This window comes from Camelus dromedarius, chromosome 14 (assembly GCF_036321535.1).
Source record: "Camelus dromedarius isolate mCamDro1 chromosome 14, mCamDro1.pat, whole genome shotgun sequence".
In the NCBI taxonomy this organism is placed as follows: domain Eukaryota; kingdom Metazoa; phylum Chordata; class Mammalia; order Artiodactyla; family Camelidae; genus Camelus; species Camelus dromedarius.
This window is the reverse complement of record NC_087449.1, coordinates 54,961,432-54,984,771: the sequence shown is the minus strand read 5'-3', so window position 1 is coordinate 54,984,771 and position 23,340 is coordinate 54,961,432. Positions and strand designations below refer to the sequence as shown.

Genomic DNA, 23,340 nt, shown 5'->3' with positions numbered 1-23,340 from the left:
TCTCAGTTTCAAACTGTCCTATTGTGGGTAGATGAAATTATCTCTATTTTACAGATAATGAAACTGAGGCCTGAAGAAATGAAGCCACTTTTCCAAGACCTTCACATTCCAGAGCCCAGGTTCGTATTATCACATGTCTCAACAACAGGCATCAACTAAATGCTGGGTGATGGATACCCAGTTGTAATATGCCTACTCTTGATCAACTCTGCCTCTCAGGTACCCTGTCACCGCCCCTCAAACCACAGTCCTGGAGTCCTACCGGCATGTTCCTTCAGGGTAGAGGCTGCTTGGCTGAAGGACAGTCTTCCAGGCTGCGGGCCCCCCGCCGATAGGAGCGAGTGCTCTCAGAGCTGGAAGGCAGGGAAAGGCCAATGTGACCCTTGTGTCCAGAGAGCCCCTTAGAGTCGGAGGAAAGGGCTCAGACATAGAGCAAGGCTGGGGGGGTTAGGATGGGTGGGTAGTGAGTCCACGAGGCCCTGAGGCAGTGTCTATCTCAGGCTCCAGAAGCCTGAAATTGACCTCTGGAGGGCTCTGGAAATTTCCCCATGTCTACTCCAGAACTCCTAACTGAAAGGGTTTACAAGGAAGGGAGAATTGGAGCCTGGGTTAGAGGTGGGGTCAGAGAGAAGACCCCACTGTGAGCCCCCTGAACAAGCCACACAGACAGGGCCTTCGATACTCTATCTTCAGCAGTCTGAGCCCCAGACTTCTCCCCAGCTCTCCAGGCCAGACTCGGGAGCAGGTGTGTGAAGGGGGGAAGGGTCCAATCACCCTCCACTTAAGGTCCAGCATTTCTGTATCAGTCATGGGCTTAGGGGCTGGAAGGTATTCCAACCTTTAGGCAGGTGCTGTGTAGAGATGGAGAAGTAAATGGAGGCTCAGAGAGGTCAGGAGACTTGCCCAGGTTGCCCAGCTCACCAACCTGAACCTGACAGGGGGATACATTTCTGCAGGGGTGGTTCCAGATGTCAGACTGGGTCGGGAGGGGCCCGGGGGCTCCCAGAGGCCCTCTTCAGAGCTGGGTAGGGTTTGGTTGGGACCTCCAGATTCTGCCGGGCTTGTGAGGCTGGAGGAGGAGGAGGCTGGACTGCCCAGGCTCTCAGAGGCCCCAGGGGACTCCGAGCTCAGGCTGGGAACTTCAGAACGATCTGAAATCAGAAGTGATAAAGCCCGTCTTTATCACTTACTCCGTGCTCAATTTCAAAGCAGTTTTTGGCCTCTGGGATGTATCATGGTTCTCTCCCAACTCCCCCCTCCCCATCTCCCTTTCCAGCACTTTGCTTCAAGTCTTCCCCATCATGCTTCAGTCTCATTGTTCACCCCATTCATTCATGATGGCCAGGGCCACACTGACTCATGGTTTCACTTCTGCTCTCACCCTCTCCTTGATCTGAACTCTCCTGCTCATCCCTCAGGCTCAGCTCTGATGCTACCCCCATGGAGAAGCCTTCCCATCAGTCCAACAGGATAGGCTCCTTCTCTCTCCTGAGTTCCCAGAACAAGCTTATTTATTCACTCAACAAATAGTTTTTGACAGCAGCCAGGCACTGTGATAGGTGCTAGAGAAACAGCAGTCAACAAAACTTGCTTCTGTCCTTTTGGGATTTATGTTCTATATCACACTGTGTCTTATATTATAATGAATTACATTCCAGTTTTTATCTCCCCTACTAGACTGTGTCTCAGTAGGCCCCAAGGGACTCAAGACACAGTGAATGCTCAATAAATGCTTCTCTCTCTTTTTATTTAAGTGAAGCATTGAGGGATTTGGGATAAGACAGACCTGGTTTTGAAGCCCACATCAGGGACTTATTAGCTGTGGGATCTTGGGTATATTACTTAACATCTCTTCCTTTACCTGTTAGGGGGAGATGAGAACCCCTATCTGACAGGTGGCAGTGAGGATGATACGGACTAACAAAGCATTCTTAGTTCAGTGCCCCAGCACACAGTAGGCCCTCAATGAATGGTATGAGAAGCATTTTTCTTGGCAGCCAACCATACCTCCACTGGCATGTCCTGCACGCCCTTGTGCCATGGTCCGAGAAGGGTTTTTGACCGGCAAAGGTGGGGGGCAATCCTCACTCTGGTTCTTAGGGACAGCTGATCCCAGGCTGGTGATGGTCTCATAGGTCTTGTTGCTGATGTCCAGCCTCCCACTGGCCCAGCGGACCTGGGTTGGGGGCTTCAGAGGGCAGCGCTGCTGGGGCAAAAGGGTGGGAAGGAGGACAGCCTTGGTTCCTCTAGCTTAGCCCCGCTCCTCCCCACATCAGGTCCCATCTGGCTCTTTCCTTCTGCTGTCTGGAGGCCTGAGAGACAAGGGCTGAGACATACCTTCTCTTCCTCATCCTCCTCACTGTCAGAGCCAGGCTCAGTGGAGATTCCCCAGGGGTAGTCCACGTGCAGAGGGAAGGTGAGGGTCCCAGCCTGGGCCTGCTCCAGCTGCCAAAAACAAAGCTTTGGCAGTTCAGAGGGTCAGGGGCTCAGCGGAGAGAGAGAAAGGGTCAAGGGCTGCCTCTCCTTCCCTAGACCTCACCAGCTCCTCACACTCCTTGTGCTGCTTCTTCCTGGCTATGTCCAGAGCTGTCTCTCCTGCCTCGTTCACTGTGAGGGGTAAAGTCAGGGGTCATGGTCAGGGTCAAAGAGGCATTATAGCTCAGAGGTTAAGATGAGCCTTTGAAATCAAGATTGTCTGGGTTTGAATCCTGGCTCTGCTACTTCTGGCTGTGTGACCTTGGATAAGTGACTTAACCTCTCTGGGCCTTATGAAATGAGTATGATACTTGTAACTCATTGTGAGGATTGTTGTGAAGACTGAATGAGTTAACTATACATAGAGCACTTGGCACATTACCAGGTACAGGTTGAATAGTAAATGGCAGCTAATACAACCACTATTATTCAGATTCAGTTAATGTTTATTTGACTAGGTACTTTCAGAAACGTTATTTCATTTTATCCTTTTAGCAGGTCTACTTGGTCAGTGGTATTATTCCCATTTTATAGATGAAGAAGCTGAGGTTCAAGAGATGAATGTACAAACCCTAAAGTCACAGAGGTGGTCAGAAGTGAGCCAGGATTAGAACCCATCTGTCTGCAAAGTCCGAGTTTGTTATCAGTGCAGGAATAAGGCAGGAAGTCCCCCATGAAGGGTAGAGAGGAATGAGAGTCTGATGGTGGAGATGCTGGAGCCCTACCTGTGCCAAGCGAGGCTCTCCCTTTCAGCAGCAGCTTGAGGCAGTCGGGTCGGTTGTAGAGAGCAGCGCAGTGCAGGGCACTGTTCCCGTCAGCAGCCTTGGCATCCAGGTGACCACTGGGTGAAGGGTGGGGAGGGGCAGGGAGGAAGGAAGGGAACAGACAGGTGAGGGGGTCAAAGTAAGGGAGGAAAGAGGGAGAGGAAAGGAGGGAGGAGCTGGGGAGAAGAGGAGGGAAAGGGGAGCGTGAGGAGATGGGCAGACGGGCAGGCAGGCTCTCACCTATTTTGGATGATGAAATCCACCAGGGGCAGGGAGGCCTGGTTGGCGACTCTGACAGCCAAGTGCAGGGCGAGCTCTCCAGGTGCCTGAACACACGTCCACACCTCTGAGTTTCCCCTAGTTCACCTGCTCCCCACCCAATATTACCCTCTTGAACTCTTGCTGACCCTAGCACCTCCAGATATGAAGCTGCCAGAACTTCTGAGAGAGGAGACTGAACACGGACCCTCACATTTGGGAGGAGGGGGGAAGACCCTTCCATCACTGCTTCCTTCAGTGGTTCTGCCTCCTCTTCCCTCAGTAGAAGGTGTTTCCCAAACTTGGTTCTTGGCCCTGGACTCCTCCACTCCTCTCTCTCACTGCCCCGTCCCAGACCTCAAATAACCTCAAGCTTTCAGCTATACTGGTGTGTAGGCTGCTCCAAATTCTTAGCTTACCTAAGTGCTGCACCCACCATGCCCACTGGACAGCCCCACAAAGATATCAGATAGACAGCTCAAGGACATGGTATCCAATTTTTGATGTCCAATCAGTCAGCAACTCATGTCAATTTAATCTTTCAAATGTCTCTGATATCCTTTCCCCCTTTCCCTATGTGATGTTTGTTACTAGAATCACCAATGCAATGGCCTTCCCTGCTCTGATCTGACCCACCCTTACCCATTTCTAAGGCTATTCAAGGAAAAAAAGATTCTATCATTTATTGCACACATATTGTGCACCAGGCCCTTTTATACATGACTTAATTCTCACTTCAACCCTGTGGGTGCTATCATTAACCTGTTTTACAGATGAGAAAAATGATTCAGAGAAGTCAAGTAACCTGCTCAGGATCACACAGCTAAGAAAAGACAGAACCAGGATTTTGGCTCAGGATTGCCTGAGTGAAGTTGTGCTCTCTCCCCATTTACCCCTCTGATGGGTGGAATTTGAGTAGATGTCAGAGGTGAGGCAGAAGGAAGTAACAGCCGGTCCTGGAGGAGGACAAGGGAGTGCTAAGTGTGACTGGGTTATGAGTGGCCCTTGAAGAGGGTTCTCACCTGTCCCTCAGGCCCTGGCAGTGGCTGTCCAAAGTCCTGCCCATTAGCAAAGGCCTCCAGTACAGACAGGAGGTCTCGGTTGCAAATGGCCGTCCAGAGTTTCTGAGGCTCGGGGGTGGATCGCCGCGCAAATCTGTGTTCCACATACTTGGCCACGATATAGTCCTTGCGGGCGTTCCTGCCAAAAATAACCAGAGGATGTCAGAGCAAGGACCATTTCCACCCTGCTGACCTTTGAAACCATCCCACAGGAGATAACGGATCTCCTTTTCTCCAGACTTCTCCCTGGGAGCTGAGGAAGCCAAATCCCTCAGCCAGGTTCCCCCCATCTGAGAATCTCCTTACATGTCACTCTCAGCTGAGGGTTTAGGGCTGCCGTGCGCGGGCAGCTGGGCCTCCATGACCTCATTGAAGCGAGTGTTTCCAATGTTCAAGGCCAGCTGAGGGTTGCGGGAAAGTGGTGGGGGTAAGACCTGATGGTTAGGACAGCGCCCCCTGGAGGACTGAGCCTCCAGAGGCCCCGCCCCTCAGCCTCTCTCCCGCTCCAGACCCCGCCTCTGGCCATCCTCTTTCTGACTGGATCCTGCTCCACCTCGGCCCAGTTCCACCAGATCCACAAGCTCGGGCTGAGTCAGTCGCCCAAGCCCCGCCCCCTAATCAGACCACGCCCCCAAACCCCTCCGGCCCCGCCCCGCCCTCACCAGCAACTCGGAGGGGCCCAGCAGATCCAAGGTGAGGGACTGCATGCGTGAGAAGCGCACGCCCAGCTCGCGGTGGACGCCGGAGCACTGGATGCAGGTGAGCACGCCCAGGTTGGTGCTGAGCCAGGTGGGGTCTGCGAAGTAAAGCAGCTCGTGCCTGGAGGCGTGGGCCCCTCCCCTCCGCTTCCACTCCCCTCCTCGCCCTGCCCCACCTGTAGCCCCACAGTCGCAGCACTGGCCGTTCCCGGGCCTGCTCTTCACCTCGGCGATGAGCAGCTTGGTGAGGTCCTGGGGCTCCCCATCCAGCCCTGCGCCCCCCCAGGGACCAGGGCCGCAGCTGGACTCCTCCAGGAAGGCACTGCTCAAGGCTTCGTCCTTGCTGTTCTGCAGCACCGACACCCACCTGCAGAGTGTGCAGGGTGCCATGGGGATGACACTCACAGTGGTGGGGCCCTGCTCCCTTGCCCCCACCCCTAGGCTGGACGTGGGGGGACACTCACGCCTCACATTCATGTTCGTCCTCCGCCTGGAAGTGGTATGTCCTATTGTCTGTGGGGAGAGGAGGGGATGTCTGGCCCACGAAATCCTGCTGGCCTTCCTTCTCTGGGCCTGGGAAGCCCTCACAAGCCCTCACCCAAACCGCTGGGTCCAGACGGAGCTTTTTTCCCTGTGGGGCCAGGCTCTGCTAAGCTGGGAGTGTGAGGGTAATGACAGTGGCCAGCAGAGGGGGCAGTTTCTCAGATGTCACCTCTAAAGTAGGATCCCAAGAAGGTCCTCTGTGTGAAGCCCAGGTTCCAGGGTCAGGCGAGGTCTCCCAGGGCACAGGACCCCATTCAGCTCAGAGGCAGGGTATCCCTGAACCTATGGCCATCACCCTACTCAGCCCCACAGCCTCCCTTCTGGTCTTCCTGCTCCCCACCTCTTCCCCCTCCTCCCTGAGCCTGTACCAGCTGCCAGATTATTGGGCCTAGGTTCTGCTCCAATCACACCACTCCCTTGCTCCAAGACCTCCCGTGGTTCTCTAGTGCCAGGAAATAAGGTCCAAAGGTTTGAGAGGCATTCCCAGGCCTCATCTCCCACTACCCCTATGTGAACCCTGTACCCTGCCCAAAGTGGTGGACCCACTCTCCTGGTTGCATGCCTTTCATCACGCCAACCCTGTCTCCTGAAACGTCCCCCTCTCTGCCCCCAAACTCTATGTTCTGTGTCTTTCGAAGCCGAACTCCAATGCTCTCTTCTCCAAGCAGCCTTTCCCAATTCCCCACAGCAGGGCAGGCCTTCCCTCTCTCTAGTCTCTGATGGTGCTATATCTGCACCTCTTTTCTGGACACACCCCATCATTTGCAGTCTTGGGTCCCCCCATCACACCCCTGCCAGACAAAGCTCCCTGAGGACCAGATCTAGGTCATTCTCAGCCTGTGCTGGCCCCCATGTCACCAAAGGCTCCAAAAGATGAAAACAGAACATTTTAAAGTAATAATAATTTTGAAAGCCAAGTTACTGAAATCCATTTAAATATGTTTTACTGAAATGATAATATTTAATGTGGGATGTGAGGTGAAGCCTCTAAAAAGAGTGTCCAGAGCTTAATTAAGGAGTCTTATGCCTGCAAAAGCAGCTATTTGATAAACATGTGCAGAATTGGACACAGGCCCCTATTTGGAGCCTCTCAGGAGCTGACAGGTCTCTTAGAGAAGCCCTGGGCAGATGCGGAGGAGGGGGCAGGGATGACTCACGGGTCACCAGGTCGAAGCACTTTTTCTCCTCAGGGTTTGGCCTCACTTGGCATGTCAGCAAGGTGAGCTTCACTGGGGGCCGGTTTATCTGTGGGAAGTTGGGGATAAAGGCTGTACAGGTTACTCTCTAGGCCTCCCAAACTCTTAGGCCTCTGTCTTCCAGTCTGTTAAATGGGCATAATCACCATGTTCTAGTTTATGTCTCCCGTCTCCCAGCACCTCAAGGATGTGGAGTGTGGACTAACACCAGCTTGGGGGCTTTGGGTCCAATCCGTCCTCCCATAGGGTTTCATCTCCAGCTCCCTGGAGCCAGATTTGGGGTCAGTCTTAGAGGGAAGGTTTGACATCTGTCTGCTCTGAACACCAGGAGAGAGGACCCATCATGCCTTGAGCCCCCCGCCCCTCCAGGCCTCACCGTGCTGTGTGAAATGGTCAGGCAGCCATACTTGACTCCACACTTCCTTTTCTGCCAGACTCTTCGAATTCTAGGGCCCAGAAGGATAGAAAGAGTCACCAAGGCTCACACCTGATTCCCCTGTATCAGCAAATAGTCCTGGACCAGGTCTCCGGCCCCACTTCTTCACCTCTTCCATCCCCTGACTTAGACATCCCTCACTTCCTGGGCTCCCTAGGCTGGAAGGGACACAGCCCTGCCCTTAGGAAGCTCCCAGTCAGAGAGAGGAAACACAGCCCCACTCTCTGGGAAACTTTATTCTAAATGGGACCATGTGACCTTGGCCCTCTGAGAGCTCCTAGTCTGTTGGAGGAGACACAGCTTCGAACCATAGGGATCTCCTAGTCTGAGAGGAAGGACAGATGCAACAGATGAATCATGGTTAAAGACAAAGCAAGATAAATATTGACACCCCCGAAATAAAATTAGAAAATCCAGGATCAAAGCTACTTAACACTTTTCCTGTAAGAGGTAAATATTAATTGGTTGAACAAAGTTGTTATTATCTGATAAAAACTGATTAGTAAGTCAAAAATAAAATTAAACAGATCCCACAAAGGCCTTTCACAGACTGATTTTTTTAAACCAGGGAGCAAGGCACAGTCAACGCTTTCATTTCCGGGCACATTCCGTACATTGTAGAGGCTAAGAGTGAGGACATGGAGACTGTCTATGGCATAAGGGCTCAAAAACTGTTCAATGCTGCTGTTATTCTTCTTTAAGCAACCAGCAATTTTTAGCAGAAGTTATGTGCCTGGGATTCTGATGATTTTGCACTGCCAGAGTGGAGGGTCCCGGAACCCTCAGGGTCTACACAAATGATAAGAACAATCCTTTTGGGCAGCTCCCCCCAGCCCTATCATTTATTGGCTGTGTGGCTTTGGGCAAGTTACTTGAGCTCTCTGAGTCACTTACCCATCACTTTTCTTGTACAGAAAGCCCACCTTCTCTGTCCCAAACTGCTTTTTGCCTTGGTGCTGGTGGATGCTGTAGCCACTTCCCGAGTTCTTCCGGCTCAGAGTCTCCTGTTCCTCAGACAAGCAAAGGAGACCTCAGGGCATCTGGGTGGGAAGAGCCCCATTCTGCAGGGGTCTCATTCAGGGAGTCTTATAGGGGGAACCCGTGGAATTTTCCTTCTCTCCCTCCCCTCAAGGTGGGCCTTGAGGGTGGGCATTGTTTGGGGATGATTCAGGGCCTGACCTCTCTGCTGTCAAGCTGCAGTGTCCCTCGGAGGGAGTCCCGGAGCTGGGTCAGCTTCTGTAGCTCCTCTTCCTGGGCTTGACGCAGCTATGGGACAAGGGGCAGGACCCCATCAGCAGCTAGCAGATGTGCCAGGTACAGAGCCCAGACCCAGAGCAGCAGGGCAGTAGCCTTATTCTCTGGGCAGGAGCCAGCTCTTCCACAACCAGATTCTCCTGGAAGGACAGGGGACTTGACCACGTGCCCAGAAGTGAGGCCCAACTTACTGCATGTACGGAGGCTGCCAGCTTCTCGATGAAGGGGGACAGGCTCTGAGCAGCCTTCCAGCCGTCTTGGAAAAAGCTAAGAGTTGTGAAGCCAAACAAGGGGCCAGAGAGAGATAAAAATGAGAAGTGAAGCGAGAGGTGTGGGAGAAGGTGCTCTAGGGACCCCGGGACACCTGGGGGTGGTATAGTGTGACGGTCAAGAACAGGGACTCTGGAGTCAGTGTCTGTGTCCAGATCCTACTTACTAGCTGTGATCTTAGCAAATCCGAGCCTCAGTTTTCTCATACGTAAAATGGGGATAATGTCAGTAGCTGCTCATAGGCGTACGTGTAAAGTATTTAGTGCCTGATGCATGGTGAGCATTCAATAAATACCAGCTGGAAAAAGCACTACCAATGAGATCTAGACACACACAGAGTCCTTGAGGGTCTGTCAAACCCTGGGGACGGACTTGTTCTGGATTGCCTAAAGGGTTCAGGGGCAAGGGGCTGTGGGGGCGGGGGTGGGATATGGGGAGATACCTACTTGTGCTGGGCGTGGAAGAACTTGATGAGGCTCTGCAGGAAATCGGGACCTTGCTTCATCTGGCTCTCTCCCGCTTTCAGCAGATACTGGGGAGAGGGCAGGGCAAGGTGTGTGATGTGAGCTGAAGCTGAATCCTGGGGACAAGGGGCTGCTGGCCCCATCCCAGGCTAATTCTTTTGGCCATGACCCAACTTTGGTGACATCTCAAGCACCATCTGGTGAGGACCTGGGCTGAGCCTGTGACTGGGCCCCAGGGGGCTCAGGGATGCAGGCAGGAAGACACGCCCCACCCCTCCTTCACCCTGGGGCACCCCTTACCTCACACATGTGCAGCTGGAAGACACGCCGCTCTCTCTGTGTGTCCTGGGCCACCTCCCCAGAGCTCCCTCCTGTCACCCTGGCCCGGTCCTTCTCCTTCTCCAGCCTGGCCCTAGGCTCCAAGGAAAGAGAGGCCTGAACAACTCTCACTAGCCCCTTGCATGTCGCACCATCTCTACCTGCTCCTCTCTGTACAGTCACACGAGAGTGAGGGGACCCAGCTGTGTGGTGGGGCTAGGGTACAACGATGGACAGTGTGGATTCAGGGAATCCACAGGCCAGTGGGGGAGAAAGACATGAATCAAATCACAGCTGTGAAAAGATCAATGGGAGAGTAAAATGGATCTGACCTCACCTGGCTGCTCAGGAAGTGATGCTTGAGCTGAGATCTGAAGCCTGAAAAATTGCTTTGAAGGAAGCTGGGGCAGGGTAGGAGGATCAGACCATGTGACAGCCTGGAGGCAGGGAGACCAGGGCTCCGGAGCAGAAATGGAGAGTGAGGTGGTTCCAGGTGAGGTAAAGAGAGGCCAGATCACGCAGGGCCTAATTCAGACCATGCTGAGGTTCTTGGACTTTATCCCAAGAGCAGTAGGAAGGAATTGAAGGTTTTTATGCAGGGATGTGATGGGCTCAGATAGCGCCAGATGGGATTTGGGGTGACCAGTTCTGATTTGGCTGGGAGGGATTTAGGACCATGTAGTCTTCATTCTTCTAAGCCATGGAGCTTCCCACTTAAAGTTTAGAAAACCTGGGTTCTTTTCTTTGTAAGTGAAGAATGAAGACAGAAAGCACTTCCCATCCTGTAGTTAAGAGTAACCCGGGCCTCCCCTCCAAAAGGATCTCAGGATTGGTGGTTTCCCCTGTTTGGGAACTGTGTGTAAATGGTTTCCTGGCAATCTCACACCCATCAGACCACTCACTCCCAGCCAGGAGAGTATTTCCACATCTGGGGCTGGGTGCATGTGACTGTGAATCCTGTGTAAAGGAGACGCTTGCATAACAGTTTTGCTCCCAAGTGGGTGCCAGCCCTGAGCAAAGAAGACAGATGTGGGATAACCTTATGTCTGCTTTACGTCCCCTCTCCAAGCCTCAGCTCCTCATCTGGAAAATGGGGATCTTTATCTGTACCCAGATGAGACAAATTATGTAAGAGACTTAATACACAGAAGACACTACAGCTATAATATTATAGGCCCCTTAGGCTTCAGTTTTCCCATCTGTAAACTGAGGAAGCAATCACCTAGACTGAGTTCTCAGGCCCCTTCTGGCTTTAAAGTTCTGGGCCTTACTGAGGTCAGACCTCTGGGATGGTATTTATATGCAGAATCTGTCCCTGGAGACCCGGAGAGCAGTTTCTCAACCTTGAAACTACAGACATTTTGACCAGATAATTCTTTGCTGTGGGGGCTGTCCTGGGCAGTGTAGGAAGTTTGGCAGCATCCCTGACCTCTATGCACTAGATGCCAGTAGCATCTCCCCAGTTGTGACAACCAGAAATGCCTCCTAGGGGTGAGGGCTGGGGTGTAAAATCACCCCTGGCTGAAAACCACTGGTTTGGAGCAGAGTCCTGCAGGATATTTTTTTGTGTTTTTGTTTGTTTGTTTGTTTTAAATTTTCTTTGAAGTGGTTATTTTTCATAAAGCTTTATGATACCCCAAGAGGGAGTCTATGGCAGGCTAGTGGACTTAGGTAGAGACTGACTCTGTGAACGGGCCTGGGGGCCAGGGCAGATGCCTTTTGGGACCTGAAGATGAGAAGCAGAGAGAGAGAGGTGATGGCTGGACCTGAGCAGCAACAATGAACCAGGCAGCTCACTAAGGTGGGCGGGAGAGCGAGGGGGCAGAGCAGCTGGGAGAAGGCAGGGAAGTAAGTGCCCATCTACACAGTTACCTTATCATTCAAGGGAAAAACGAAAAATAAGCTAAATGTCTATCAAGAGGAAGGGGTTAGATAAATTATGCTATGTCTACATATATGAATACTACGCAGCTGTTAAAAAGGATGAAGATGATCTGTACATACGGACATGGAACGACATCTGCTCCAGAGTAAATGCACAAAAAGGAAGCCACAATACAGTACGGTGGCTAGAAATGTGGATTCTGGGTTTGAATGGCAGCTCCCTTGCTTACTTAACCTTTATAAATCTTTCCAAGCTTCAGTTTCCCCATTTCAAAAATGAGACTAATACTACCTAGTTCTTAGATGATCTAATGCATGGGAAACATTTAGTGCAGTCCCTGGTGTATATGAGTCCCTGCCTCAATAAATGGCAGGATTATGATGATACTAATGATTACACTAATAACTTGATGACTCTTTTAGATAATTTTTTTTAGTGTAGGGTAGTTCTTATTTATTTATTTATTTATTTATTTATTTATTTATTTATTTATTTATTTATTTATTATGCAAGGTCTCCTGGAGATTAAAGGACAGAAGCTAGTTAGTTCAGGATAAAGATAAGCTGTGAATTACCATCCATGGCTTTGTGAATTACCATAGCTCTGTCTTCAACCTCAGCTACGGTCATTTACAAAGATTTCCCTACAAACTCTGACATAATCACCTGAGATGACCTGATACACCTCAACTTAATAGCTGGGAGTGCTTTTATTCCACCACCGTGCACACACACCTAGAAAACAGCAACGCTCATTCCATCCCTGTCCTCAAAGGATCACCGATGTTTTATAAACATTTCAAATGTGAGGAACATGTTTATTTCCTTTGAATGGAGTTGCAGCAGGAATGAAATAAAACAATGAGTTTAAAGTGCTGAAATGCTAGTTATTAATAAGCCTGAGATCACCAGAAAAGGGGCCCACAACAACAGCCTAACATTATTCAGGGGATGGGGAACAGGTACCAGTGGAGTAGGGAGGTCAGGAAGGAGGTAGATAGGAGAGGAAAGGAATCAAAACGAACCTGACACCTTGAACCGCCTCTCCTGGGATGCCTTTTTAAACTGCCCTTCCAACCACCCTTCCCTCCACCCAAACAAAACTGCCTGCCTGTTCTGCCACCATAATACCATTTTATGGCACCGTCACTTTGTGTTTTCATTATTTTTGGGCCCACCTCTCTTCCTGCTTACAAACCAGTGGGATCCACTAAGGCAGGGATTGTGATGGTATATTTTTCCCTCACTACTTACCTATACATTGGGGATAACAGCCCCTTTCCCTGCCAAGGGGAATACCTGATAACAGATGTAAAGAGCTTATCACAGTGCTTGGTGCAAAGGAAGCTCTTAAGTATACATATTAGCTGCTATTATTAGTACTTATTTTTAAGCACTAATTTTGTGTTGAGCTCTCTGCCAGACCTTTCACACACTAAAGCGATAACCCCATGAGGCAGGAATTACTACCCCATTTTACAGACGAGGAGCCTGAGTCTGAAATGAGAAGTCACTTGGCCAAGTCCCACAGCTGTAAGTGCTAGAGCCAGGATTTGAACCCAGGTCTGCCTGATGCTAGAGCCTTGGGGACGGCACTGGTAACCAACACCGTGGCTCAGATTCGTTCCATCCCTCCTTCCCTGCCTGGTGCCCTCAGCTAGTGACAGTGTCTTTTCTGAAAGATCATGGTCAGAGCCTATTTTACAGACGATGTAGCTGAGACTCAGAGAAGGGAGGTAATTGTGCAAAATCCCAGGCTGGTTGGGGAAATGCTAGGAGCAGAGGTCTGGGCTTCTGCCTCTTGATGTGTCGTTGTGGTCCCAGTTCTGGCTCAGAGGGATGGCCACTAAGTATCTGTTGGACTGCAGTGCCAGGCACTGTATGTCCACTGCACTTATTTCATCCCCACAAGGTATCACTGGCCCTATTTTTCAGATGAGAAAACAGCCCTGTACGTAGAACAGCCTAGATAAACTTGTCCCCTGCACAGGGCCTGGGATGCCTTTCTCAGCAGCTCCAGGGGGAGAGGGGACCCTCCTGTATGAACAACCAGGGGGTGAGAATCCCAGTGGTATTCAACAGATGCTATCAGGGCCCTGGGCCCCTGCAGCTGCTGCCGGACTGGTTTGGTAAGAATGAGGTGGAATTACACAGCAACTCATGGCTCGCTAATATCTAGCTATACCTGGGGCCCTCATAAAAGGAATGTACACAGACGCCTGTGCCAGGACATGTAGCTCAACCCATGTAATGTGAGCAGGAGCCAGGAGACCATGGGGCATGGCCGGAAAGGCACCGGACTCAGAAGCCCTGGGTTCTAACCCAGGCCTTGTCAATAACTCGCTGAATAACCTCAGCCGAGCCCCTTTCCCCATCATTACAGAGTCTTTTCTTTAAATGAAACCTCACAGGCAAGATCAGGTTTTTGCAAATCCAGCAAAAGCAGAGCTGCTTGGGGGAAGGTCAGCTGGGCAGGGCTTATTCTTTCTCTGTGATAAATGACGCCCTAATGGCTAAGGGCTTAGTGAAGGTAACTCAGGAAGATGAAGGCCATGTGAGCCCACGTCAAATCATAAAGAGAAAGACAGCCTGCCTGTGTGTCCACACCCCTCCCTGGGCCTCTGATGGGAATAGATGGCCATGCCTTTCACAGCTCCCACATGCTTCACCACAAGATCTCCATCCACAGCTGGAATGTGGATGGAGATGCTAGTGGAGGGAGGAGTTGTGGCCCTTCCTTCAGACTCAGGAGGCCCCCATGGCTCTGGGAGCTTGAGGAATAATAAAGCTCCAGGATCTACTTCTGGGAATGAACCTACAGAAATAATTATGGGTGGGAGCAAGGATTTAGTTCCAAGGATGTTTCCCCAACAGCAGGGGTAGGTTAAATACATTATGGATTATGCACCATACACCAATTTAAGTGATGTTATATAAAAATATGTAATGATGTAGGAGAATTGTCACAATTATTTTTAAGCAAAAAAAAAAAAAAAAACCCAATATGATTACTATGATCTCAGTTTTATAAAAAATATTTCTTTATAAGTAGGAAAATGACTAGAAAGATGTTAATACTTTAGGCTTGGAAATGAAGGATTTTCCTTCTAGCTTTTGGTAGTTTCCCTTCCCCCCACTTTTTTTAAGTGATAAAATTACACTGCTCCTCAGACTACATATATATATATATATATATATATATATGAAAAATTCAAACAACAGAGAAGTACTAGGTTTTCCTCTACATGATCCTAATCTTCTCCTATGAATAATTACAATTTTTTCTTCTTCTATTCCATATTTTCTAAGTTATTCATAATAAATACATATTGTTTTTGCAAAATGCAAGGGAAACCAAAATTTTATAAAGAAGAGCAAACAGTGCTCTGAGGTATGGTGGGCCTGGCTGGGCCCTGGCAGAGGGCTGGGACTGGGACCTGGACAGTCTGGAAGGCAGAGCCCAAGGAGTCCTCGCTGGGCACCCATGATCCTACTGTCCCCATAATGTCCCAGTAGCTAATGAGAGATCTGGAGTATTGTGTGATGCACACAAGAGGCCTGGGTATGGACTCTCCGCCTCTATGTCCAACTAAATGTTTATAGATACCACCTGGTGTTGCAGAAAAAGATCAAGGAGCATGAATCCCAGCTCTGCCTCTGCCTAGCTGTGGGGCCTTGGACAAGTAACTTAACCTCTCTGAACCTCTAATGTCTTCTCTGATAATTGGGATACTAATACCTCCTGCACAGGCTCGGTGACCCGCACATGAAGGTGTTCAGTGACTGGATGCTCCTTTCCATCTCTCTGACCACGTCTGGCACCACCAAACAGATGTGTCTCTGAGCATCATTCACAGTAGCTCCCCTTTGGTCGTCTTGTGGTCCAGCCCCTAGACTCCCATCAGACCTGGGCACAAACCACCTCCCATAAACACCTCTAGAGGGTGAGGTGCCATGCACTTCTGGGTGACGTGTCTGGGCAGCACTTAGGTTCTTCCCAATATCCAGCCTCCTGCTGCCACAGAAGCATCGGTCTCTGGGACAAACCACCCTGGCTGCAGCCACTTACATTTTGGCTTCATAGTCCTTCCATGCCTTCTCCAGCTGCTTTTTGGAATCCTATAGTTTAAAGAGAACAATTTGCCCAAAGGGGCGCTTAGGGTTTGCCACCATTAGGGGGACCTGGTGCTTGCGTGCTCCCCTGTGCTGCTCAGAAGCACACTCCAACTAGGAGCCCCGCCCCATAGCCCCGACTACAAACCTGACCCCCCAAATAGATCCAAGTGACTCCATTTCTGAGGGCTGAGCCCCTTCTCCCTCCTCCCATAGTTGCCAATAATCAGTCTAAATTGGTGGGCCCAGGCCCCGGGTATGGGGAGATTTTGAGGTTCTGCCCTGATTTCCCTCCCTTAGAAGACAGAGGCACCATGAGAAAGAGGATGGAGGACAAAAGTCAGACTCCTCCTCTAACTTTATCTCACTGTTTTCTCCTGCCTGGTACTAGATCATCTTCTCAACAGGAAAGGTACAGACAGAGGGACCTATGCACAGAGAGGCTAAGAAGTATACCCAAGGCCACACAGCAAGCCAGAGAGGCCTGCCTGATCCCTGGCCTAGTTTGCCTGGGTCACATCCAGCAGGCTGCTCACACCTTTCACAACAGCACTGACTTCCAAGGTGCCCCAGTCAGCCAGGCAAAAAAGCTGCCGGTCTGGTTTGGGTGGTTCCCAGGCTGGTGCCCAGCTTGGGGCAAGGAGGGAAGCCTCTAGGGGAAAGGGGGCAGCTCCTCCCCTGGGCCTTCTGGGGCAGACTTCCCAGGGAGATTATTCTGTCCCTTTCTTTGAGCTCTACTTTGCCTCGAGCCAGGGGCAGCCAAGGGCAGAGAGAGACAGAGTCAGGAGCCTGGAATCTCACCTCGGCACACCTATTGACTACTGTGCAAACTGTAAGCAGTTACCGAACTCCCAGAGCCTCAATTTCTTCAACTGCAACATGGGGATGTCAGCACCTACAGAATCCCCCTGATGGGCTGTTGTAAGATCACATGAGCCATCTCACATAAGGGCCCCGGCAGACAGCAGGTCGGCCAATCCAGGTTCACCCCAGAGCCAGGTCCTCCTGTCCTTCTGAGGGTCAGTAGTATGGGGTCAGCACACTCACTGTGACAGCCTCACTTGGCCTCTGTCCTCAGCCCAGCCCAACCTCCCCTAAGGTCTCCTGCCTGCCCCCTCCTTGCTCTATCCCACCGCCTCTGGGTACCCTCATGCCCCACACGGAAACTCACCTGTCGCCCATCCCTCAGCTGCCCCTTCAACAGACTGTCCAGGGGGAAGGAGACAATGTTGTTCAGGTTCTGAACCTGGAAAAAAGCAGAGACCGCCCCCAGACACCACCTTGGGTGACTGTCCAGCCCCAAGGGGCTCAGGGTGCAGTGAAGCATCACAAGGCAAAAGGCAGCACTGGGGTAAAGGAGGGAGGGAAGGACAAGAAGGTTGGGGGTACAAGAGGGTGGCGGGGTCGGTCTCCCATGAAAGCTCTTCCCCTCCCCTGACTAATCAGCCTCATCACCTCGCTGCTCGCTCCACGGCCTCCAGCCCTTCTCTGTTCCTTTGCCAGGAGCACCCTCACCTCTCCTCTCTGACTCTCTGAGGTCCATCTGCAGTGCCCATCTGTTGTTTCTGTCTGACTAGCTCCTCGACTCCCCTTATAATGTGGGAACGCTTTTCCTGTGGTCACATGAGTGTGAACCCAGGAGTCCGAGCTGACCAGAGTGCCCCATCCTTGGGCTGTGATTGGATCAGCAGCAGGCATGTAACCCAAGCCAGCCAATCAGGATCCTTCCTGGGACTTTTCTGCCAAAGTCATGGGAGAAAAACTGTCTTTCTTCTGTAAGGTGTGAATCCAGGCCTGCTGGGCCATCCTGCCCACTAAACAGAGAAACTCTCTAAGGGAAATAGAAGGCACCTAAAACTAGTTGCATACGTCGACTTCTCATTACAGGGCCCAGTGAATTATTAAAAAAAAGAAAAACAACCTAGTTTGAGTTGAATATCTGTCATTTGGCAACTCAAAATGGCCTAATATTTCAGACCACCTTTAAAAAAAATTTATTGAAGTATAGTGTATTAACAGTGTTGTGTTAGTTTCTGGTGTAGAGCATAGTGATTCAGTTATACATATATATATTCCTTTTCATTATAGGTTATTACAAGCTATTGAATATAGTTCCCTGTGCTATACAGTAAGACCTTGTTGTTTATCTATTTTGTATAGTAGTTTGTATTTGCTAATCCCAAACTCCTAATTTATCCCTTTCCCTCTTTCCTGTTGGTAACCATAAGTTTGTATTCTATGTATGTCTGTGAGTTTGTTTCTGTTTTGTAAATAAGTTCATTTGTGTTATCTTTTTAGATGCCACATATAAGTGATATCATATCATATTTGTCTGGCTTACTTCACTTAGTATGATAATCTCAAGGTACATCCATGATGCTGCAAATGGCATTATTTCATTCTTTTTTATGGCTGAGTAGTATTCCATTATATATATATCACAACTTCTTTATCCAATCATGTGTCAATGGACATTTATGTTGCTTCCATGTCTTGGCTATTGTAAACAGTGCTGCTATGAGCATTGGGGTACATGTACCTTTTCAAATTAGTTTTCTCCAGATATATGCCCAGGAGTGGGATTGCTGGATCATATGGCAACTCTATTTTTAGTTTTTTAAGGAACCTCCATACTGTTTTCATAGCATCAGCCCACCTTTCAAGGTACAGCTGGGGTCTCCCTTTCTCCAGGAAGCCTTCCTGACTACTTCTTCCTGTGGTCCATGCTGACCTCCCCTTTTCTGAACCATGGCAGCACTAGGCCTCTGACACAACCCGCTGGGTCCTTGAGTTTGTGCCACAAGGCTGGTCTTGCTTGGTGTCATCTCACATCCCAGTTCCTCTCTCCCTGACTGGGCTGTGGCTCTCTGAAGCCAAGCTTGACTCTTCCCTGTCACCAGTCTCTGGTACAATGCCCATCACAGAGTAGAACCTAGCAAACACTCGTTTGACTGAAACAAGGGGAGGAGAGGTAAAGACAAAGAGTCACTGATTCAGTTGAACTCAAACACTGTTAAAGGCTTCTATGTGCAGGACAGTGTGCAAGGCAGTGCTATACAGAGATAAAATGATGGCAGATGGCAATGTTAGCTAACGCTTACTGAGTGCTCACCCTGGAGCAGGCACTTAACTTGTGAAATCCTCATCACACTCGGTGAGGTGGGGACAACTGCTATTCCCATTTTACAGATGAGGCTCAGGCAGACTGAGTGACTTGCCCAGGGTCACACACCTAGTGAGCAGCAGAGCAGGGATTCAAGGCCTGAGTCTAAGCCTGAGGTCTGGGTGCTTGATCACTAAGCAAACTGCCTCGCAGAGATGATGTGGTCCCTGCCAGCCAGGGAGGGCCCTGAGTGGGACCTGAGCCACAAAAGCTGGGCCAAAAGCCTGGAGGGAGAGAGGCTTTCCTGGGAGGTGGCACAGCCAGGTTTGTGCTTGGGCGCTGGGTTCAAATCCAGCTGTATGACCTTGGGCACGTTGCTTAACTGCATGTCCTAGTTTCTTAGCCTGTGCAGTGGGGAGAACAGTAAAACCAGCCCCACAGAGCTGTGCTCCAGGATTAAATGAGCTAATACTCGTAAGTACAGAGAACTGTCCCTGCATCTGGAAAGAGCTTGTGTCTTGGGGTGACTTTGAGGCGAGGACTCAGAGGACAGGGAGGAGGCAATCTCAGGGAGGAACCTGAGGCCAGTGGGCCACATACGGGAGCTGAGAAGCTTGCTGAGGGGAGGCGGGTTCTCGGCTTTGAGGACAAAGCATGTGTGTTTGGGAAAGCAGAGGACAAAGAGCGTTGAGGAGCAGCAGGGGTGCACCGGAGCCTGCCCCCACCCTCTTCCAAACCTCCTCCAGGGAGCCCTCCCCTGTGGAGCTTGTCCCTGTTGTGAGACCCCCTCTGCTTCTGAGTTCTCACCAGGGAGGAGAGAGAGGAGGGGGAGAGGGGAGAGAAGACACAGGCAAGGAGTCAGACGGGGAGAAGAATGTGGATGGGAGGTCAGAAGTGGAAAGGGACCTCAGGTCATGGATCAGAGGTCAAGGGAGACTAGAGGTCAAGGGCAACCTGGAAGAAGGGTGGAAACCAACCCTTCTTAGGTGGCTCTTAAGCCACTAGATTCACCTTGAGCCTGGGCTAAGGCTGGGTGAGAGAAGAGCAGTGCCTTACCAGGTTCTTGAAGAGCGCGGCCACCTCGCGAGTGAACACGGCCAAGTTCAGGAAGCCGGTGGACAGCTCGTGACTGTTTTGGGACAGGTGGCTGTTGCCCAAGGACTCCACGGCCTCTCGGTACTGCTCCTCGGTCTCCACGTGGCCTGTGGGACCGGGAGGCGCAGAGTCAGCTCCAGGCTGGCGCTGGGGAAGGGGCTGCCGGGCCTGGCTGGGCAACACGTGGGCTCACTCACCGAGGCCGGAGCTGTGGACCGCCCGCACGGCCTTCTTTATTCTCTGCAGGATGGCCTGGTCTCCTTCCAGGATCTGGAAGCAAACGTGGACAGAGGTTCAGGGATGCAGAGCTGGGTGGGGTGCCTGACTCCATGATCTCATCCTCCAAACACACACAGAGTTTCCTCCCTCAGCTCCCCCTGCACCCCCTGCCAAACATAAACAGACCACCCTTCTCCACCCAGACCCCATGGGAAACCACGGACCAGTCACACCACTCCAGGAAGACCAGGCTTTTCTCCTCATGCAGGCCAAGTAAGCACAGCCATTCCAAGGCACGTGGCGTAGTGGGGTATGCCAGGCCTGGGTTTGATTCTCGGCTCTGGCACTAACTAGTATGTCAGTGCAGCCAACTCTTTTCACTTCTCTGGGCCTTGGGTGCCTCATCTGCAAAATGAGGATGATACTACGGAGTTGCTGAGAGCATGAATGATTTGACAAACACATACAAAATACTTAGCAAGATACTAGAGGAAAGAACATGGATATATCTACATTCTCAAAAGATACCGATGGTGGGGCATTTGTTCCCCAAATCCCAGATTCAATAAGCAGTCATGTGAGGACAAGGAGGAAGAGACTGGGATACCACTGGGGGACAGTGAGGTGAGGAAGGCAGAGGTGGGGACACTAAACCCTCACTGGAGAGAATTGGTGGGATGATATCAGGCAACCCCAAAGTCCAGGGGTTGCAGAACCAACAGCAGACTGTGGGGCGAGAAGCAGGAGTCACATGCCCCAGGTGGGCTCAGCCTGGATGGAAACCTCCCAGACACACTCCTCCTTCAGTGGAGTATAGGAGCTGCCAACCTCATGAAATCCTTATGAAATGCATAGTTAAGTTGAAAATGATAGAATGTTAGGGCTGCTAAGGGCCTGCAGAGCCACAGATGAGGAAACTGAGGCCAAGAGAGGGGAGGGTCTTGCCCAGAGTCAAATGGTGGGGTAGCAGCAGAGTTGGGCTTCAAGGGGGTGCCCCAGGACAGAGCTCCATCCACACAACGTGGCCCCACCCTGACCCTAGCCTCCCTATTTTGTCCAGTGACTATAATAGGATCAAAATTTGATCTCTAAAGAGTTGCTTCAACGTGACAAGAATCAGTAAGCGTATTTGGAATGGCATCTGCAAAGATTCTAAGCGCTACTCCCAGGAGGACATTGCCAGGGCAGATCTTGGAGGCAATATGGAGTGTTCTCAGCAGCCTTGGGCATGTAAGAAGACTCTGAGGGTGAGGGATCTGGTTTTGAAGCCCAGCTCCACTGCCCAGATGCTGTGTGACTTTGGGCAAGTTGCCTATTCTCTCTGAGCTCCCTGATTAGCTCTGTGTATAGTGGGGGAAATAATGCCTACCTCTCAGGGTTATTATGAGGACTGTAGGTATGAGATGACGCACATAAAGGCTTTAGTTTGGTGCTGAGCACAGAGTGAGTCCTCAATGAACAGTACCTTTGATCTCTGACAGCTGCTGCTGACACTAGAAATACCCATCAAATTCTGGGTACTTCTCCTCCAGGGAATAGAAACCTAACAGACTCTTCCCTGAGTATGAACTTGAGATACTTTCATTTTTGGAGCCAGTGGAGGCCCATCCCCAGGTTGAAGAAAGAAATTCAAGGAATTAGGGGGACTGGGGAGAGGGGGCATAACTGACTCAGCTGAAGAACTCGGACACTTCTACTGGAGAGACGAAGACAAAAGGAGAGAACACAGACATGTCTGTAGTTCCCAAAGAACCAGATGGGGAAATATGTGTTCGCCAAAGCGAGTCCCACCTTGAAACTTGGAAAGGGAAAGATAAGAGGTGATTAATTTAAGGATTATGACTTCACTCCAAAAGATAATGCAGGTTAAAGAAATGAATAAAGTCCAAAGAGATGTTTAGAAAACCCTAGAAGGCAGATCCGTGTGCCTAGCATACAAAGGTGCTTAATAACTCTTTACGTAAATGAAATGATGGTTTGTAAAGTCCTCGGACAATGGACCTTAGAAATCTATGTCCATGTTCTATATACCCTTTAAGGAGTCTTCCTATTCCATGACACCCATTCTCTGAAAACCCCTCTACAGGTGGGCCCTTGCTGCCTTATTTGTCCAAGCCAGAGTTGACTGGACCAGGGTGGACACTTGACCCAAGCTGGGCCAATCAGATTCTTTCTCCAAAGAACTTGGAATTGGGCTCTGGGAAGCCAGCTAATTGCCTGGACGTGCTTAGGCTGGGACATCTTTCCCACCATGTATGAAAGAAAAGAACAAAACAGATGTGTAGAAAGAAGCAAGTGAGACCCATGCTGCCACAGAAAGGCACAAAAGAAGAGCCCTGGTTGCTGGCAACTTTCCCAATCCTTTACCTTGAGAGGCCCTTCTGTACTTTCTGTCCTTGGGCCTCCATGAAATACCCCTCAGTCCAGCCAACAAACTCCCGTTAGTGCTTAAGCTAGTTTGAGAGGATCCCTCCTCCCTACAGTGTGGCAGAGACTGCTGGTTGGCGTCCAATGTCCATTCTCTCTTCCTCCTCAGCAATTAGAACCCTGACTTTTCAGATGGACATTTGGCCACTCAGAATAAAGACTACATTTCCCAGCCTACCTTGCAGCTAAATGTGGTCATGTGACTGACTTCTGACCAATGATAATATAATGGATAGTTCATTTGTTAGCTTCCAGAAAGTATTCTTAAAAGGAAGGGATGGACTTATTAGAATGACCAAAACCCAAAACACTTGACAACACCAAGTGCTGACAAGGATGTGGAGCAAAAGGAACTCTCATACATTGCTGGTGGGAATGCAAAATGGTACAGCAATTTGAAATACTGTTTTGCAGTTTCCTACAAAACTAAACACACTCTCACCAACCAGCAATTGCTCTCCTTGATATTTACCCAAATGATGTGAAACTTATTTCCACACAAAAACCTGCAGATGGATGTTTATAACAACTTTATTCATAACTGCCAAAACTTGGAAGACAATGGGATATTATTTACTGCTAAAAAGAAATGAGCTATCAAGCCACAAAAGACATAAGGAAACTTACATGAATATTACTAAGTGAAAGAAGCCAATCTGAAAAGGCAACCTACTGTGTGATTCCAACTATAAAGCTGACATCTTGGATAAGCAAAATTATGGAAACAGTGAGAAATCAGTGGTTGTCAGAGGCTGGGGGTA

General features: G+C 50.2%; 2 protein-coding genes across 2 annotated transcripts in view; both read right to left on the bottom strand.

Annotated features, from left to right (window-relative positions):
* Window positions 1-23,340, bottom strand: part of ASAP3 (ArfGAP with SH3 domain, ankyrin repeat and PH domain 3) — a 43,424-nt gene that overhangs the window by 1,183 nt on the left and 18,901 nt on the right. The window contains exons 2-24 of the mRNA XM_031464333.2: window positions 20,131-20,203; window positions 19,895-20,040; window positions 16,907-16,981; window positions 15,692-15,741; window positions 9,720-9,831; window positions 9,402-9,487; window positions 8,877-8,952; window positions 8,611-8,697; window positions 8,326-8,435; window positions 7,372-7,441; window positions 6,957-7,044; window positions 5,721-5,769; window positions 5,433-5,623; window positions 5,221-5,354; window positions 4,865-4,959; window positions 4,520-4,697; window positions 3,480-3,565; window positions 3,201-3,316; window positions 2,540-2,607; window positions 2,338-2,445; window positions 2,008-2,203; window positions 926-1,151; window positions 263-353 (exon numbers count right to left, since the gene is read on the bottom strand). Of these exons, the coding sequence (XP_031320193.1) occupies window positions 275-353; window positions 926-1,151; window positions 2,008-2,203; window positions 2,338-2,445; window positions 2,540-2,607; window positions 3,201-3,316; window positions 3,480-3,565; window positions 4,520-4,697; window positions 4,865-4,959; window positions 5,221-5,354; window positions 5,433-5,623; window positions 5,721-5,769; window positions 6,957-7,044; window positions 7,372-7,441; window positions 8,326-8,435; window positions 8,611-8,697; window positions 8,877-8,952; window positions 9,402-9,487; window positions 9,720-9,831; window positions 15,692-15,741; window positions 16,907-16,981; window positions 19,895-20,040; window positions 20,131-20,203 (2,499 nt within the window). The 3' untranslated portion in view covers window positions 263-274. The remainder of the gene's footprint in view (window positions 1-262; window positions 354-925; window positions 1,152-2,007; window positions 2,204-2,337; window positions 2,446-2,539; window positions 2,608-3,200; window positions 3,317-3,479; window positions 3,566-4,519; window positions 4,698-4,864; window positions 4,960-5,220; window positions 5,355-5,432; window positions 5,624-5,720; window positions 5,770-6,956; window positions 7,045-7,371; window positions 7,442-8,325; window positions 8,436-8,610; window positions 8,698-8,876; window positions 8,953-9,401; window positions 9,488-9,719; window positions 9,832-15,691; window positions 15,742-16,906; window positions 16,982-19,894; window positions 20,041-20,130; window positions 20,204-23,340) is intronic.
* The window catches only part of E2F2 (E2F transcription factor 2), a 61,252-nt gene continuing 57,886 nt past the window's right edge, over window positions 19,975-23,340 (bottom strand). The window contains exons 8-9 of the transcript XR_010383938.1: window positions 20,131-20,203; window positions 19,975-20,040 (exon numbers count right to left, since the gene is read on the bottom strand). The gene's annotated coding sequence lies outside the window, so the exon portion shown is untranslated. The remainder of the gene's footprint in view (window positions 20,041-20,130; window positions 20,204-23,340) is intronic.